The sequence below is a fragment of the Papio anubis genome, chromosome 17 (assembly GCF_008728515.1).
Source record: "Papio anubis isolate 15944 chromosome 17, Panubis1.0, whole genome shotgun sequence".
Lineage (NCBI taxonomy): Eukaryota > Metazoa > Chordata > Mammalia > Primates > Cercopithecidae > Papio > Papio anubis.
The window spans coordinates 15861151-15878787 of NC_044992.1; the positions used below are offsets into that span (position 1 = coordinate 15861151).

Below are 17637 nucleotides of genomic sequence, written 5' to 3' on the forward strand. Positions count from 1 at the left end.
GAGTCTTGCTCTGTCGCCCAGGCTGGAGTGCAGTGGTGCGATCTCGGCTCACTCCAAGTTCTGCCTCCCGGGTTCACACCATTCTCCTACCTCAGCCTCCCGAGTAGCTGGGACTACAGGCATCCGCCACCATGCCCGGCTAATTTTATGCTTTTTTAAGAGACGGATTTCACCAGGGGTTGGCCAGGGATGGTCTGTGGATCTCCTGACCTGGTGATCCACCTGCCTCAGCCTCTCAAAGTACTGGGATTACAGGCGTCAGCCACCGTGCCTGGCCTTTTTGGTTACGTTTCTAGAACCCAGATGGTGGTGAACATTCTGGTGATTTGTTTGAGTTTCAGCCAGGCTGGCACACTATCTACCTGTGATCACTCTAAAATTTTAGATTGAGATTTTTCAGGCCACAGAGGTCATATAAATTCAGGGATCAACCCAAGAGCATTCATGGAATGCTGTGTAACAAATTGTCTCAAAACCGTGTGGCTTAAAACCGTAATTAAATCTTTCCAGCCTGTGTGCTGGCACACACCTATAATCCTGGCACTTTCTGAGGCCGAGGCAGGAGGATCACTTAACTCAAGAGTTCAGCCTGGGCAACATAGCCAGACCAGGAAAAAAAAAAAGGCCGATCTTGGTGGCACCTGCATGTAGTCTCAGCTACTTGGGAGGCTGAGGTAGAGGAATACTTGAGCCCAGGAGTTTGTGACTACAGTGAACTATGATGATCATGCCTTATAGACTGAGACCCTGTCTCAAAAACAAACAAAACAAGAAAAACCAATCACCTTTTTTCTCATGGTCTCAGACGAAGTATACTTGTCTCTGCCTCACAACGTTTAGTACCTCATTTGGAGAACCCAAAGACTAGGGACTGGAATCACCTGAATACTCGTTCACTTATATATCTGGCTGTCAGCTGGGGACTTTGCTACAGATGTCAACCAGAACATCCACATACGGTATATCCATGTGACTTGGGCTTCCTCACAACCTGGTGGCTGAGTTCTTGGGCAAGTGTCCTAAGAAAGACCTGTGCTAGGGATAACCATATTTCCTTTCAGGATCTATCCTTGAAAATCATGCAATATCATAAGCCACATCCAGGTTCAAGGAGAGGATTAGATTCCACCTCCTAATGGGGAATGTAGACATTCTAGAAGTGCGTGTGGGACTAGAAATATTGCTTTCGCTACTTTTGGAAAATACAGTCTATCACACCAAGTAAAAGAGAGTATGTGGTTAGCAATTCTTAGGCGGTGACATTTTGTCTTATTTTCCCTTCTGCTAGAACCAAGCCTACGGATAGGAAGTAGCCCCATCATATCTGTCTAGGGCAAGTTTTTTCCTGGTTCATCCAGAGAAGGTGTTGCCTTTTGAAGGTCCTGTCTTTATGTGAAGGTCTCCTTATTTGTGTCCAAGCTTTATCTCCTGCTCCCCTGACTTTAGGCCACCAAGGATATGCAGATGTTCACAAAGTGCTCTGGGTCAGCCCCATAATACCTCTCAGGATTCATGTCTGCCTATTGTTTTAGTCCATCAAGGATATCCCTTACGTTCCTGCTAGTTAAACCATGCATTCTAGAACACGTTTGCCTTTTATCTCACATGTTCAGGTATTCGTCCTGAGGGTTTCTCTGCATATCTGATTTGCCATGTTGCCTAAATAGAACTTATGAGGTTTTTTTTTTTTTTTTTTTTTTTGAGACAGAGTCTTGCTCTGTCGCCCAGGCTGGAGTGCAGTGGCCAGATCTCCGCTCACTGCAAGCTCCGCCTCCCGGGTTCGCGCAATTCTCCTGCCTCAGCCTCCCGAGCAGCTGGGACTACAGGCGCCCACCACCTCGCCCGGCTTATTTTTTTGTATTTTTTAGTAGAGACGGGGTTTCACCGTGTTAGCCAGGATGGTCTCGATCTCCTGACCTCGTGATCCGCCCGTCTCGGCCTCCCAAAGTGTTGGGATTACAGGCTTGAGCCACCGCACCCGGCCGAGGTTATTTTTAATATTGCTTTTTTTTTAGACAGAGTCTCCCTCTGTCACCCAGGCTGGAGTGCAGTGGCACGATCTCAGCTCACTGCAACCTCCACCTCCTGGGTTCAAGTGATTCTCCTGCCTCAGCTTCCCGAGTAGCTGGGATTACAGGCACGTGCCACCCTCATAACCAGCTAATTTTGGTATTTTTGTAGAGCCAGGGTTTCGCCAGGCTGGTCTCAAATTCCTGACCTCAAGTAATCCACCCGCCTTGGCCTCCCAAAGTGCTGGGATGACAGGCATGAGCCACCATGCCAGGCCTTAATATTGCTTTTAATCATTAATAATTCTTCAAAGTTTTTTCTTTTTTTTGGAGACGGAGTCTGGCTCTGTCGCCCAGGCTGGAGTGCAGTGGTGCAATCTCGGTTCACGGCAACCTCTGCCTCCCAGGTTCAAGCAATTCTCCTGCCTCAGCCTCCCAAGTCGCTGGGACTACAGGCGCACACCGCCACACCCGGCTAATTTTTTGTATTTTAGTAGAGACGGGGCTTCGCCGAGTTGCACAGGCTAGTCTCAAACTCCTGAGCTCAGGCAATCTGCCCGCCTCGGCCTCCCAGAGTGCTAGGATTACAGGTGTGAGCCACTGCACCTGACCCAAAGTTTTTCATATTGAGATATATTTAGACCTAGCCTCAAAGTGTTAGTCTTGTCTTTCTAACTTTGTTCTTTCCAACTCAATATCTTTGAAATTTTTTTAAATATGATTTTAAGTATTGAGTGCATCCTGTAAAGAATGGAATAGACTGGGGCTGGCCGCTGTGACTCAGGCCTGTAATCCCAGCACTTTGGGAGGCTGAAGTGGGTGAATCACTTGAGGCCAAGAGTTCAAGACCAGCCTGGCCAACATGGCGAAACTCCGTCTCTACTAAGAATACAAAAATTAGCCAGGCGTGGTGGCACAAGCCAGTATTCCCAGCTATTCGGGAGGCCGAGGCAGGAGAATCGCTTGAACCTGGGAGGTGGAGGTTACAGTGAGCAAGATTGTGCCACTGCACTCTAGCCTACAAGGCAGAGTAAGACCCTGTCTCAAAAAAAAAAAAAAAAAAAAAAGAATGGAATGGGCAGTGGCTCATGCCTGTAATGTCAGCACTTTGAGGCCAAGGCAGGACAATCACTTGAGCCCAACAGTTCAAGACCAGCCTGGGCAACATAGTGAAACATCGTCTCTGCAAAAAAAAAAACAAACTAGCCAAGCATGGTGGCATGTGCCTGGGGTCTCAGCTACTCGGGAGGCTGAGATGGGAGGATAGCTTGAGCCAGAGGTTAAGGCTGCATTGAGCTGTGATAGCACCACTGCACTCCAGCCTGGGTGACAAAAGAAAAAAAAAGAGTGGAATAAATTAGTAATGGAATAAATGGTTCTCAAACTCCTGACCTCAAGTGATCCATCCACCTTGGCCTCCCAAAGTGCTGGGATTATAGGCGTGAGCCACCACACCCAGTGAAAGGTAGCAATTTCATTAGTAAGAGTCGATATGAATGCAATCCTTTTGGGAATAATGAGAAATGACACTACTCGCAAATATGGCTATATTGGCTGATAATATCATGTGACAATGTTTCTTGATCTGCAGAGATATGTGCTCAGTTTTCTTCATAATTTTCTTTTCTTTTTTTTTATTTGAGACGGGATTTTCCTCTTATTGCCCAGGCTAGAGTACAATGGCATGATCTCAGCTCACTGCAACTTCTGCCTCCCAAGTTCAAGCTATTCTCCTGCCTCAGCCTCCCGAGTGACTGGGATTACAGGCATGCACCACCACGCCCGGCTGATTTTGTATTTTTAGTAGAGATGGGGTTTCTCCATGTTAGTCAGGCTGGTCTCAAACTCCTGACCTCAGGTGATCCACCCACCTTGGCCCCCCCAAAGTTTGGGATTACAGGCGTGAGCCACTGCGCCCGGCCTTTTTAATTTTTTTATCTTAATGATCCTTTAAAAAGTTGCTGAAGAATTTTAAAGACAATTTCTGTTTTATAGGGATAACGCCTGTAATCCCAAAAAATTCATAATTGAAAGATTTTATTCATTGAGAATCCAGTTTTTAATATTACTTAAATTGTGTTAAGACATACATAACAAGAACTTACCATTTTAAACTTTTTTTTTTTAGATGGAGTTTCACTCTTGTTGCCCAGGCTAGAGTGCCATGGCATGATCTCGGCTCACTGCAACCTCTGCCTCCTAGGTTCAAGCAATTCTCCTGCCTCACCCTTCTGAGTAGCTGGGATTACAGGTGCCCGCCACCATGCCCAGCTAATTTTTTATATTTTTATTAGAAACAGGGTTTCACCATGTTGGCCAGGCTTGTCTTGAACTCCTGACCTCAGGTGATCTACCTGTCTCAGCCTCCCAAAGTACTAGGATTACAGGCGTGAACCACTGCGCCCGGCGATTTTAAACATTTTAAGTGTTCAATTCCATGGCAGTAAGCACTTTCATAGTATTATGTAACCATGACCACTATTTCATCATCCCAAATAGAAACTCTATACCCATTTAGCATTCCTTATCCCCTCCTCTCCCCAGCCTCTGGTAACCACCATTATTCCTATATCTATGAATTTGTCTATTCTAGGTAACTTGAATAAGTGGAATCATATAATAATTGTTATTTTATGCCTGGCTTATGTTAATTAGCATACTGTTTTCAAAGTTCATCCATATTGTGGCATGTATCAGAACTTCATTTCTGGTTGAGCTCAGTGACTCACGCCTGTAATCCCAGCACTTTGGGAGGCCGAAGTGGAAGGATCCCTTGAGACCAGGAGTTCAAGACCAGTCTGGGCAACATAGTGAGATTTCGTCTTTACAAAAAATAAAAATAAAAAAATTAGCCAGGCTGGGTGGCAAGTGCCTGTAGTCCCACCTACTTGGGAGGCTGAAGTGGGAGAATCCCTTAAATCCAGGAGGTCAAAGCTGCAGTAAGCTTGATCAGTCTGCTGCATTCTGGCCTGGGTGACAGAGCAAGTCCCTGTCTCAAAAAAAAAACTTCATTTCTTTTTATAGCTTTATTATTCCATTGTGTGTGTGTGTGTGTGTGTGTATATATATATATATATATATATATACACACACACTACATTTTGTTTATCATTCATCTAATGATAGGCACTTGGTTATTTCCAATTTGGGGCTATTAGGAATAATGCTTCTATGAACATCGGTGTACAAGTATTTATTTGAGTACCAGTTTTCCTTTTTCTTTTTTTTTGAGTATAATTGCTGAGACGTGGTAATTCTATATTTAATTTTTTTGAGAATTGACAAACTGTATTCTGCAGCAACTGTACAGTTTTACGTTCCCACCAGCAATTAACCATGGTTCCAGTTTCTCCACATCTTTGTCAGCATTTGTAATTTTCCATTTTTTGGACTATAGTCATCCTAGTAAGTGTGCAGTGATGATGTCACATTGTGGTTTTTATTTTCATTTCCCTAATGACTAATGATGATGAGCATCTTTTCACATGCTTATTGGCCATCTATATATCTTCTTTAGAGAATACCTGTTCAAGTCTTTTGCCCATTTTCTGATTCTAGTTTCATTTTTAAGTCATGATTTCCTTTTTTTTTTTTTTTTGAGATGGAGTCTCGCTCTGTTGCCAGGCCGTAGTGCAGTGGTACGATCTCGGCTCACTGCAACCTCCACCTCCTGAGTTCAAGAGATTCTCCTGCCTTAACCTCTTGAGTAGCTGGGACTACAGGCACCTGCCACCACGCCCAGCTAATTTTTGTATTTTTAGTAGAGACGGGATTTCACTATGTTGGCCAGGATGGTCTCAATCTCTTGACCTCGTGATCCGCCCGCCTCGGCCTCCCAAAGTGCTGGGATTACAGGCATGAGGCACTGCGCCCGGCCAAGTCATGATTTCTTAGACTGGGTTCTGTGGACACATCCTAACAGAAGGGGATCCAGCTCTCTTAGTTTCAGCTTCCTTTGGGAACCCAGGCCTTTGGGCTCCAATAACACTGCCTCCTTCCTTTACCTCACCAACCGAGGGTTGGTAGTCACTTCTAGCTATCTCTAAACTCTGGTTACTTCACTGTTCTGTTTGACCCTTAGATCCTCCAACAGTTATGTGTCAAAATCTTTGCATTAAATTCTTGCTGTTTTAACTATTTGATGTGGTTTCTGTTACCCTGGATAGATCTTGACATAGCATCTAAATTCCCTCATTTTATAGGGGAAGAAACTTGTACCATTTTGTCTTCCAAATACATTTTAGAATTACTTGGTCATGTTAAAGGAAAAACCTTGCAGCTATTCCTTCCCATAACATACTTCTCAGTCGTAACTAGCAATCTAGCAGTCATAATCACTTTTTGTTTTTGAGTTGGAGTCTCACTCTGTTACCAGGCTGGAGTGCAGTGGCACAATCTCAGCTCACTGCAACTTCTGCTTTCTGGGTTCAAGCATTTCTCCTGCCTCAGCCTCCCAAGTAATTACAGGCTGGGATTACACGCCTGAGCCACCGCGCCCAGCCTCATAATCACATTTAATACAAAGTAAAGTCACGTTGTAAAGACTCAAATTTTACATCACAATGTATAAAGGTAAAACTTTTTTAAATAATAAAATTAAAGAAATTAAAGAATTTCTCCAAATTCATATAGTTAGTAAAAGACCAGATAGTGTTGGGACCATGATGCCTTCATGCCCAGTCCACTTCTTGTTCTAACAAATTAAAACTTCCCAGGTTGGAGTGGGAGAGGAGCTTTTTTTCCTTTATTATTATTATTTTTTTTTTTGGTAGAGAGAGGTCTTGCTATATTCCCCAGCCTGGTCTTGAATTCCTGGTCTCAAACAATGTTCCCGCCTTCCAAAGTGGTGGAAGCTGGGATTACAGGCATGAGCCAGCTTCTTACTGATTTATTTTCTTTTTCTTTTTTTTTTTTTTTTTTTTTTTTTGAGACACAGGGTCTCACACTGTCATCCAGGCTGTAATACAGTGGTGTGGTCATGGTTCACTATAGCCTCGAACTTCCAGGCTTAAGTGGTCCTCCCACCTCAGCCTCCCGAGTAGGTGGGACTACAGGCGTGAACCACCATGCCCAGCTAATTTTTAAAATTTTTCTTTTGTAAAGACACTATGTTGACCAGGCTGGTTTTGAACTCCTTGCCTCAACTGATCCTCTTGCCACAGCCTTCCAAAGTGCTGGGACACTTTGCCACTATGCCCAGCTTTGATTTTTTTTTTTAACCATATAAATCTATTACCTATTTAGAATAAATTAATTTTAAATTTTTTAAGTAAAATAAAATGTTTACCTTTATAAATTATAATGTATACATTTGAGTCTTTACAAAATGTCTTTGTATTAAATGTGATTTGATTGCTAGTTATGACTGAGAAGTATGTTATGGGAAGACTACTAAGCATACAATTGTGCATGAGCTTATACACACACGCATAATGTAGTTCTACATCTAGAAATTACATTAATTTTATCATTTTCTGTTTCCTAGAATAATGGTCTCAAAACTCTTTGGTCACATTTTCCTATCGGTAAAAAATGTGGAGCATATACTCCCATTATATGTATATTTATTTACAATATATCATAAGTATATGGACTAATGTGTACATTAAAAACATTAACAAAAACTTACATTTATAAAAAACAAGGTAAACAAATTAGGGGGAGATGGCCGAGCACTGTGGTTCACTCCTGTAATCCCTTCAGTTTGGGAGGCCGAGGTGGGTGGATCACCTGAGGTCAGGAGTTCAAGACCAGCCTGGCCAACATAATCAAATCCTGTCTCTACTAAAAATACAAAAATTAGCCAGGCGTGGTGGCAGGCACCTGTAAACCCAGCTACTCAGGAGGCTGAGGCAAGAGAATCGCTTGCACCCGGGAAGCAGAGGTTGCAGTGAACTGAGATCACACCACTGTACTCCAGCCTGGACAATAAGAGCAAAACTCTGTCTCAAAAAAAAAAAAGAAAAGAAAAGAAAATTAGAGGGAGACATCCTAATGCTTTTCCTCCACCACCCCCAAAAGATTATTTTGTGCATCCCAGGGTGTACCCATCTTACTTGGACATTGTTCTGGAATGTATCAGTAAAAGCTGCTGAAGGATCTCAGACATGTGTTCTGTTGAAGTGCCTACATGTTCACCAAACTTATTGAAAACAGTTAAAATGGTCCTTGACTTCAACTTCCAGAACTGTGTAAGTTCCTTAGTTCAAACACAAAGCAATAAAACTGGCCCCAATAAAACACATTAACCTCAATTCTAAGCAGTTTCTCATAACCATAATCATAGACTAATGTGCACAGCCTTTGAACTTAGCAATTGCAGTACTAATGTACATGAGACTATCACCAAAAATCAAGTAATCTAGGGAGCAAAAAAATAGGAGAGGGTATGTATAGATATTTGAGGGAAACCCAAAATATACACAAAATATTTATGACAAAAAAAAAAAAAAAAACAAGAAAAAGGTATGATGAGGACAATACAAAACTAAGCCTGTTTGCCAGGTGCAGTGGCTCACACTTGTAATCCCAGCACTTTGGGAGGCTGAGGCAGGTGGAGCACAAGGTCAGGAGTTCGAGACCAGTCTGGGCAACATGGTGAAACCCCATCTCAATTAAAAATACAAAAATCAGCCAGGCGTGGTGGCGGGTGCCTGTAATCCCAACTACTGAGCTGAGGCAGGAGAATCGCTTGAACTCTGGAGGCAGAGGTTGCAGTGAGCTGAGATCGCTGTATTCCAGCTGGGACAACAGAGCAAGACTCTAAAAAAAAAAAGAAATAGCCATTATCCCCACTTAACTGGTGAAGAAACTGTAGCTCAAGAAAGTTAAGTAACTTGCACAAATCAGACCTGCAATTATTTATCGGAGAGTTGAATTAACAGGTGCATTAGCTGGACAGTTGCTCAAAATGAGTCCAACTTAGGTGATACCAAAATGTCACTGTATTATTTGTAAGAATACAGAAGAGTTTTATTTACCAGAACCATTTTTAGGGAATATAGTTTATGTTTTGGGAAAATAAAGAATATATGTTGTTTGGGGTGCCAATGGGATCAAGATCCCCTTGGGGTATGCTGGATAGCTGGCTGTGAAACTCTTCAAAAGAGGATGCTTTCCGTGTATCTGCACATTTTCCTGTAATACTCAAGAGTAGCAGCCTCTATTTTCTTTTTCTATACCAACAAGAATGAGCTTGGAAAGCTTCATCCTTAAATCAATGTTAAACAGTTATTTGAGGGCTGTCAATGAAGAGGGGGCCCCAGTTGTTCTCAGTGGTCATACATGGGTTGATCCTAAATCTGCTTAACTTCAAAGTTAGTACCCTTGGCTGTGTACCATGCTGCCTCTAGCATGTGACTGAAATGCAGTCAGAAAGATAAGTAGATAAATACAAAGATGGGAAAGAATTGTGAATGGTGGTTCTAAAGATTGTGCTACTGGTAGTCTTCTCACAGGAGTATCTTGGTGTTGTGTTTTCTTAAACTTTGTATCATAATCACACATTTTCAGGCAGCTTAAATCCTTCAAGGAACAAAAACAGGATGAGAATGAGTGAATAGATAGTTCTCCACTGTTAAAAAAATCTACCACTGTATATTTGTTATCCTCAGGAAATTACTACAATCAAGGAGAGACTCGTAAGAAAGAACTTTTGCAGAGCTGTGATGTTTTGGGGATTCCACTCTCCAGTGTAATGATTATTGACAACAGGTAATATATCTTTTAACAATGTAGAAATTTATTGGCAATAAATATGCAGTGATATACTCAAAAGACACACAAAAAACTAATGTGAGTGGCTTAGAACATCTTGTGTGAAAAGTCTAGGGCTCAGTGTTGTGGTTCACGCCTGTAATCCCAGCACTTCGGGATGCCGAGGTGGGCGGATCCCTTGAGGTGAGGAGTTTGAGACCAGCCTGGCCAACATGGTGAAACCCCCTCTCTACTAAAAATACAAAAATTAGCTGGGCATGGTGGCACACGCCTGTAATCCCAGCGACTCAAGAGGCTGAGGCAGGAGAATCACTTGAACCCAGGAGGCGGAGGTTGCAGTGAGCCAAGATCAAACCGTTGTACTTCAGCCTGGGCAACAGAGTGAGACTTCATCCCAAAAAAAAAAAAAAAAGAAAAGTCTACATAAAATAACTTCGTGGCAGGGCACGGTGGCTCACGCCTGTAATCCCAGCACTTTGGGAGGCCCAGGTGGGCAGGTCACCTCAGGTCAGGAGTTCGAGACCAGCCTGGCCGACATGGTAAAACCCCACATCTACTAAAAATACAAAAATTAGCTGGGCTTGTTGGCACACACCTGTAATCTCAGCTACTTGGGAAGCTGAGGCAGAAGAATTGCTTGAACCTGGGAGGCAGAGATTGCAGTGAGCCAAGATCACACCATTGCACTTTAGCCTTGGCAAAAGAGGAATACTCCATCTCAAAAAAAATAATAATAATAATAATAATAATAAAACTTCACATTTGTTTTTAAATGACAGCGTGATTGAAAGAAATTTTTTAACTTCTGTTTGGATTTTTTTCCTGACATGGCTACTTCTCTTTATATCTACAGCTTTAAAAAGTTTTATTATAAATTTCAAAAACACACAAAAGTATAAAGAACAGTATCATAAACTCCCATGTGCCCATTACTTAAACTCACTGATTATCTAGACTTTACTATACAGTGCTTGTTTCTTCAGCTATCCCTAACTTAACATCTTTTGTGTATGCAAAGCATTTTAAAGAAAACTCCAGCCATCAGGTTTTTTACCCCTAGGTACCTAAGTCGGCATCTCTTAAGAAGATGGGACACTTTTCACCTAGCTACAGACAGCCATTATCTTTATATCTAACAATATTAACAATATTAACAGTAATTTTTTGGTGTCCACCAACACCCAGTCCATATCAGAATTTCTTCAGGTAGCTCAAAAATTTCCTTTTACACTTAGTTTACTCAAATCAGGATCTCGACAAGGACCACACATTATAGTTAGTTGATATTCTGCATTTAATTCCTCTTTTCTCCAAATCAGTGGATTTGTTGAAGAAACTGAATTATGTTGTCATACAGAGTGTTCTACGTTCTGGATTTATCTGTTTGTTTCCTGTATGTCTAAGTTATTTTCTTTTCTTTCTTTCTTTTTTTTTTTTTTTTTTGAGACTGAGTCTCACTCTGTCACGCCCAGGCTGGAGTGCAGTAGTGACATCTCAGCTCACTGCAACCTCCGCCTCCTGGATTCAAGCGATTCTCCCCCCTCGGTCTCCCAAGTAGTTGGGATTACAGGCATCTACCACCATACCTGGCTAATTTTTTATATTTTTAGTAGAGATGGGGTTTCACCATATTGGCCAGGCTGGTCTTGAACTCCTGACCTCAGGTGATCCACCCGCCTTGGCTTCCAAAGTGCTGTGATTATAGCCATGAGCTACCACGCCTGGTCTTTTTTTTTTTTTTTTTTTTTGCACACAACAAATCAGATTTGGGTCTAAATTTTTGGGGGGCAAGATATTTCATAGGCTGTACTATGTACTTTGCATCTTATCAGGAGACATGTACTATCTGATAGACCTATAGTGAATCTACAACTGATCAGCAAGTTCAGATGGCAATGATTCCCTTTATTTTAAAGGCCCCCATCAACCTTTCATATGTTCTCATGCCTATTGCCTGAATCATTAATTACCTAGAAGTTGCAAAATGCTGAGTTTCCAATTGTCTCACATATTCTATGTGTACTAGCTATAATTCTTTTGTAAAACAGAATCTTCACTATTAATTAAGTTACACTGCTATGTATAATAATCTGAAACAAAAAAAAACAGGATATGTGCTTAACTTTTTCCCTTTAATAGACATTTTTCAGAATAAAGAGTTGACACGCTGTACACCTACAGTCGTGATCTATTGTTTGTTTGTTTCTTGAATGGGGAGGAGACTTTTAACTTTCATTAGGAAATTGCGTGTTTTTATGTATTCGGTGTTTCAGGTTCAGTTGTAATGTTCTTTAATACTAAATTGTCTCATGTTTGGCCAGAGAGTCTCTTCATGTTGGCTTATAGATCCTTTTCATATGACCTCTTTGTCTTTTATGATTTCCTTCCTTTCTTTCAAGTACAATGAGACTTTCCAGTACTATCTTGTATACTTTCCTGCCCCAATTCTGAAATCAGCCATTTCTCCAAAGAGCCTTTGTTTGTCTTAGTAGGGAATGGTATTTAGAGGCCATAACCAGCATAGTAGGAGTGTTCATTGCTATAGTGTTATTTATTTACTTTTTTAGATGGAATCTTGCTCTGTTGCCCAGGCTGGAGTGCAGTGGTGCGATCTTGGCTCACTGTAGCCTCTGCCTCCCAGGTTCCAGCAAGTTTCCTGCCTCAGCCTCACCATATTGGTTTCAGCCAATATGGTGAAACCCGACCTCTACCAAAAATACAAAAATTTAGCCTGAGTAGCTGGGATTACAGGTGCACGCCACCATGCCCAGCTAATTTTTATATTTTTAGTAGAGACAGGGTTTCACCATGTTGGTCAGGCTGGTCTCGAACTCCTCACCTCAGGTGATCCGCCTGCCTCAGCCTCCCAAAGCGTTGGGATTATAGGCATGAGCCACCACGCCTGGCTGCTATAGTGTTATTATTTATCATTGCTACTTGACTTTTATAGTGGACAGAGCTAGGATGTGTGTTTTTTGTGTGCTTTTGGCTTTTTTAGAGACAGGATCTCACTGTTACCCAGGGTGGAGTGAACTGACGTGATCACACTTCACTGTAGCCTTGAACTCCTAGGTTCAGGCAATCCTCCTGTGTCAGCCTCCCGAGTAGCTGGGACTATAGGCACTTACCACCACACCTGGCTAATTTTTTTTTCTTTTTTTTGAGATGGAGTCTTGCTTTGTTGCCCAGGCTGGAGTGCAGTGGTGCAATCTCAGCTCACTGCAACCTCCGCCACCTGAGCTAAAGTGATTCTCCTGCCTCAGCCTCCCGAGTAGCTGGGATTACAGGCACACACCACTACATCTGGCTAATTTTTGTATCTTTAGTAGAGAAGGGGTTTTGCCATGTTGGCCGGGCTGGTTTTGAACTCTTGACCTCAAGTGATCCACCCTCCTCAGCCTCCCAAAGTGCTGGGATTACAGGCGTGAGCCACCATGCCTGGCCTATTTTTTTTTTTTTTTTAAGGAAAAAAAATCAGAAATATATACAGATGATTACAATTCAAAGTTAATATTTCAGGGGTTTTGTTTAACATCATTGATATTTACAATGGAATCTCTAGTTGGGTGAAGTGGCTCCAAGCACTTTGGGAGGCCGAGGTGGACAGATCGTTTGAGCCTAGGAGTTTGACACCAGCCTGGGCAATGTGGTGAAACCCTGTCTCTACTAAAAATACAAAAAATTAGCCAGGCATGGTGGCATGCCCGAAATCCCAGCTACTTGGGTGACTGAGGTGAGAGATCACCTGAACCCATAAGGTAGAGGCTGCAGTGAGCCAAGATCATGCTCACTGAACTCCAGCCTGGATAACAGAGTGAGATCCTGTCTCAAAAAACAAAAAACAAAAAACTGAATCTCTTTTCTGTCACACTGAAAGTCCTTTCCAAGAACATGAACATAATTACTCATTTTCTTCTTTAATCTTTTCAAGAATTTCAGGGCCGGGTGCGGTGGCTGACGCCTGTAATCCCAACACTTTGGGAGGCCAAGGCGGGTGGATCACGAGGTCAGGAGTTCGAGACCAGCCTGGCCAACATGGTGAAACTCCGTCTGTACTAAAAAATACAAAAATTAGCTAGGCGTGGAGGCACATGCCTGTAATCCCAGCTACTCGGGAGGCTAAGGCAGGAGAATCACTTGAACCCAGGAGACAGAGGTTGCAGTGAGCTGAGATCGCACCACTACACTCCAACCTGGGTGACAGAGTGAGACTCCGTCTCAAAAAAAAAAAAGAAAAAGAAAAGGCAGTAAAATTCAGGTGAGCTGTGAACAAATTAGCTTTGGCAGAACATATATCTCTTTCTGTTGAACCTTCATGATATCATACAGAAATGTAAACTGAATAGTGGAGAGAGATGATGAGTTTTGTGCTTTAGAATGATTACTCTAATGAAAGTATGGATTGAAGAGATCAAGATTGTAGATGGGTTAGTCTACTGTTTTTGTCCCAGTGGAAGGAGGATATCTCAAATTAGAGTAGCAGCAACTGAGATGGAGATGATGGGATGAATTCAACTCTTTTTTTTTTTTAAGAGACAAGGTGTCACGCTGACACCCAGGCTGTTAGGCAGTGGTGCAATCTTAGCTTACTGCAGCCTTGAACTCTTGAGTAGCTGGGACTACAGGTGTGGGCCACCATGCCTGGCTTATTTTTTAACTTTTCGTCGAGATGGGTTCTCCCTGAGTTACGCAGTGATATGGTTTTGATCTGTGTCCCCACCAAATCTCATGTGGAATTGTAATCCTAATATTGGAGGTGGGGCCTTGGATCAGTCGGCGGTGGTTGGATCATGGAGGCCGATTTCTCATGAATAGTTTGGCACTATCCTGCTTGGTACTGTCCTTGTCAGTGTGTTCTGGCAAGATCTGCTTGTTTAAAAGTATATAGTACTTCCTCCCTCTCTCTCTTGCTCCTCCCTCTGCCATGTAAGATGTTTGCTCCCCCTTTGCCTTCTGCCATATTGGAAGCTTCCTGAGGCCTCCTCAAAATCGGAAACTACTATTCTTCCTTTATAGCCTGCAGAACCATGAGCCAATTAAACCTCTTTTCCTTATAAATTACCAAGTCTCAGGTATTTATAGCAATGTGAGAATGGACTAATGAACCCAGGCTGGTCTGGAACTCCTCAAGCAGTCCTCCCACCTCAACCCCTCAAAGTGCTGAGATTATGGATGTGAGCCACCATGCCCAGCCCGAGCCTCAAAGTTTTGTTTTGTTTCATTTTACTTGAGACAGAGTTTTGCTGTGTCACCCAGGATAAATGCAGTGGCACAATCACGGCTCACTGCAGCCTAACTCCGCGGTTCAAGGGATCCTTCCACCTCAGCCTCCTGAGTAACTGGGACCACAGGCATGCACCACCATGCCAGCTACCTTTTTTTTTTTTTTTTTGGTAGAGATGGGGTCTTGCTAGCTTGCCCAAGCAGGTTTTGAACTCCTGGACTCAAGCAGTCTCCCACTTTGGCCTCCCAAAATGCTGGGATTAGAGGCATGAGCCACCACAGCTGGCCTCCAATCTTATTTAAAAGTTAGAAATAGGCTGGGTGCGGTGGCTCATGCCTCTAATCCCAGCACTTTGGGAGGCCGAGAGGGGGCAGATCACCTGAGGTCAGGAATTCGAGACCAGCCTGACCAACATGGAGAAACCCGGTCTCTACTAAAAATACAAAATTAGCTGGGTGTGGTGGCGCATCCCTGTAATCCCAGCTACTTGGGAGGCTGAGGCAGGAGAATGGCTTGAACCCAGGAGGCAGAGGTTGCGGTGAGCCGAAATCACGCCATTGCACTCCAGCCTGGGCAATAAGAACGAAACTCCCTCTCAAAAGAAAAAAAAAAAAAAAAAAAAAGAAATGGCAGGAATTCAAGGAACAGAAGAAATTTGGGATAATGGAAACCCACCTAGATATCTAGGTGGATAAAGATTAGCGAGGGTAGTTTGCAAAGGAGGAGAATTGGGTATGAAGAGATAATAAATTAGGCATCTTTAGCATATGGGAGGATGAAAGTCTTTGGGGTGGACTGAGTGCAGTGGCTCATACCTGTAATCCCAGCGCTTTGGGAGGCCAAGGCGGGTGGATCACCTGAGGTTGGGAGTTTGAGACCAGCCTGACCAACATGGAGAAACCCCATCTCTACTAAAAATACAAAATTAGCCAGGTATGGTGGTGCATGCTTATAATCCCAGCTACTCGGGAGGCTGAGGCAGGAGAATCACTTGAACCTGGGAAGAGGAGGTTGCGGTGAGCTGAGATCGCACCGTTGTACTCCAGCCTGGGCAACAAGAGTGAAACTCCATCTCCAAAAAAAAAAAAAAAGAAAGTATTTGGGGTGAATGAAATTGCCTGTGGATTAACTGGAGTGATAAGAATTGGGGATCAGTCAGAGGAAAATAAAACCACAAACTATAATGAGGAGAACTGGAAGAATTGAGATGTAAGGTGGGAATACTTGAGAAAATTATAAGGAAAATGAGAATTATCTGCCCAGTGTTAAACAAAATTAGCATCAAATGGTATAAGAAATTTGGTACCCTGCTTTTTTTCACTAGAGAGTATTTTTAGCATTTTCCTATGTCATTAAATAATCATTAAAAGTCTTTAATGATTGTAAAGATTTAATAGTAAAGATGTACCATAACATTTAACATGCTCCTACTATTGAATATTTAAATCTTTCTAATATTTAAGCACTTATAATTTTTTTTAGCAAATCTTTGAAGTTCTGACTCTTTCCATAAATGAATTTCCAGACATTGAATTACTGGGTCAGAGTATAGGACTTTTTCTTTGGGGTTTTTTTTTTGTTTGTTAGTTTTTGGAGACAAGGTCTCTGCCATCAGGCTAAAGTGCAATGATGTGATCATGTCTTACTGCAAGCTCTAACTTCTGGGCTCAAGCAATCTTCCCACCTCAGCCTCCTAAGTAGCTAGGACTACAAGTGTGCACCACCATGCCCAGCTAATTTTAAAAGTTTTTTTAGAGACAGAGTCTTGCCATGTCACCTAGGCTGGTCTCCAACCCTTGGGCTCAAGTGATCTGCCTCAGCTTCCCAAAGTGTTGATATTACAGCATGAGCCACCATTCCCAGTGTATATAGGACTTTTTGTAGTTTTCTTCATCTAGGTACTAAACAATTCTGCTAAAGTTATTTTGATTCTTTTTTATTGTTATTGTTGTGAATAAGATTTTTTGGCTAAGAATTTACTGCTAGTATGTAGCTTTATTGATTTTTTTAACATATTTATTTTATATTCATCACTTTGAAACTTCTGTAAAAAACCTACCAGTTTTAACTTGATTCCCTAAAGTTTTGTAGGTAAATCATCTGCAAATAATGCTAATACAATCCTTCATTTTTTCAACGTATGTCTCTTATTTCTGATCCTTTTTTTTTTTTTTTTTTTTTTAGACAAGAGTTTTGCTCTGTCACACAGGCTGGAGTGCAGTGGCACGATCTCAGCTCATTGCAACTTCTGCCTCCTGGGTTCAAGTGATTCTTCTGTCTCAGCCTCCTGAGTAGCTGAAATTACAGGGGTACGCCACCATGCCCGGCTAATTTTTTGTTTTTTCAGTAGAGATAGGGTTTCACCATGTTGGTCAGGCTAGTCTTGAACTCCTGACCACAAATGATCTGCCTCCCAAAGTGCTGGGATTACAGGCGTGAGCCACTGCGCTTGGCCCTGATCCATTTCTTATTGCTTTGAGTGGATTTCCTTAATCTATGTTAAACAAAATAGGGAAAGCAGGCAACTTTATCTTTATTTATGATTTGATTGACAACATATCTAGTGTTTGACCATTAACTGTGTTGTTACTGGTGTGTGTTTGTTTGTTTGTTTATTTGTTTGTTTTTTATGAGACGGAGTCTTGCTCCGTCACCCAGGCTGGAATGCAGTGGTGCAATCTTGGCTCA

At 42.3% G+C, this 17637-nt stretch overlaps 1 protein-coding gene across 6 annotated transcripts in view; it reads left to right on the plus strand.

Moving 5' to 3' along the window:
• PIGL (phosphatidylinositol glycan anchor biosynthesis class L) overlaps positions 1-17637 on the plus strand; it is a 112803-nt gene that overhangs the window by 7360 nt on the left and 87806 nt on the right. For all 6 annotated transcript variants that reach the window (XR_004179261.1, XR_004179260.1, XM_003912389.4 and 3 more), the window contains exon 2: positions 9623-9722. Coding sequence is in view for 4 of the 6 variants with exons in the window: in XM_003912389.4 (XP_003912438.3) it covers positions 9623-9722 (100 nt within the window). In the remaining 2 variants the exon portion in view is untranslated. The remainder of the gene's footprint in view (positions 1-9622; positions 9723-17637) is intronic.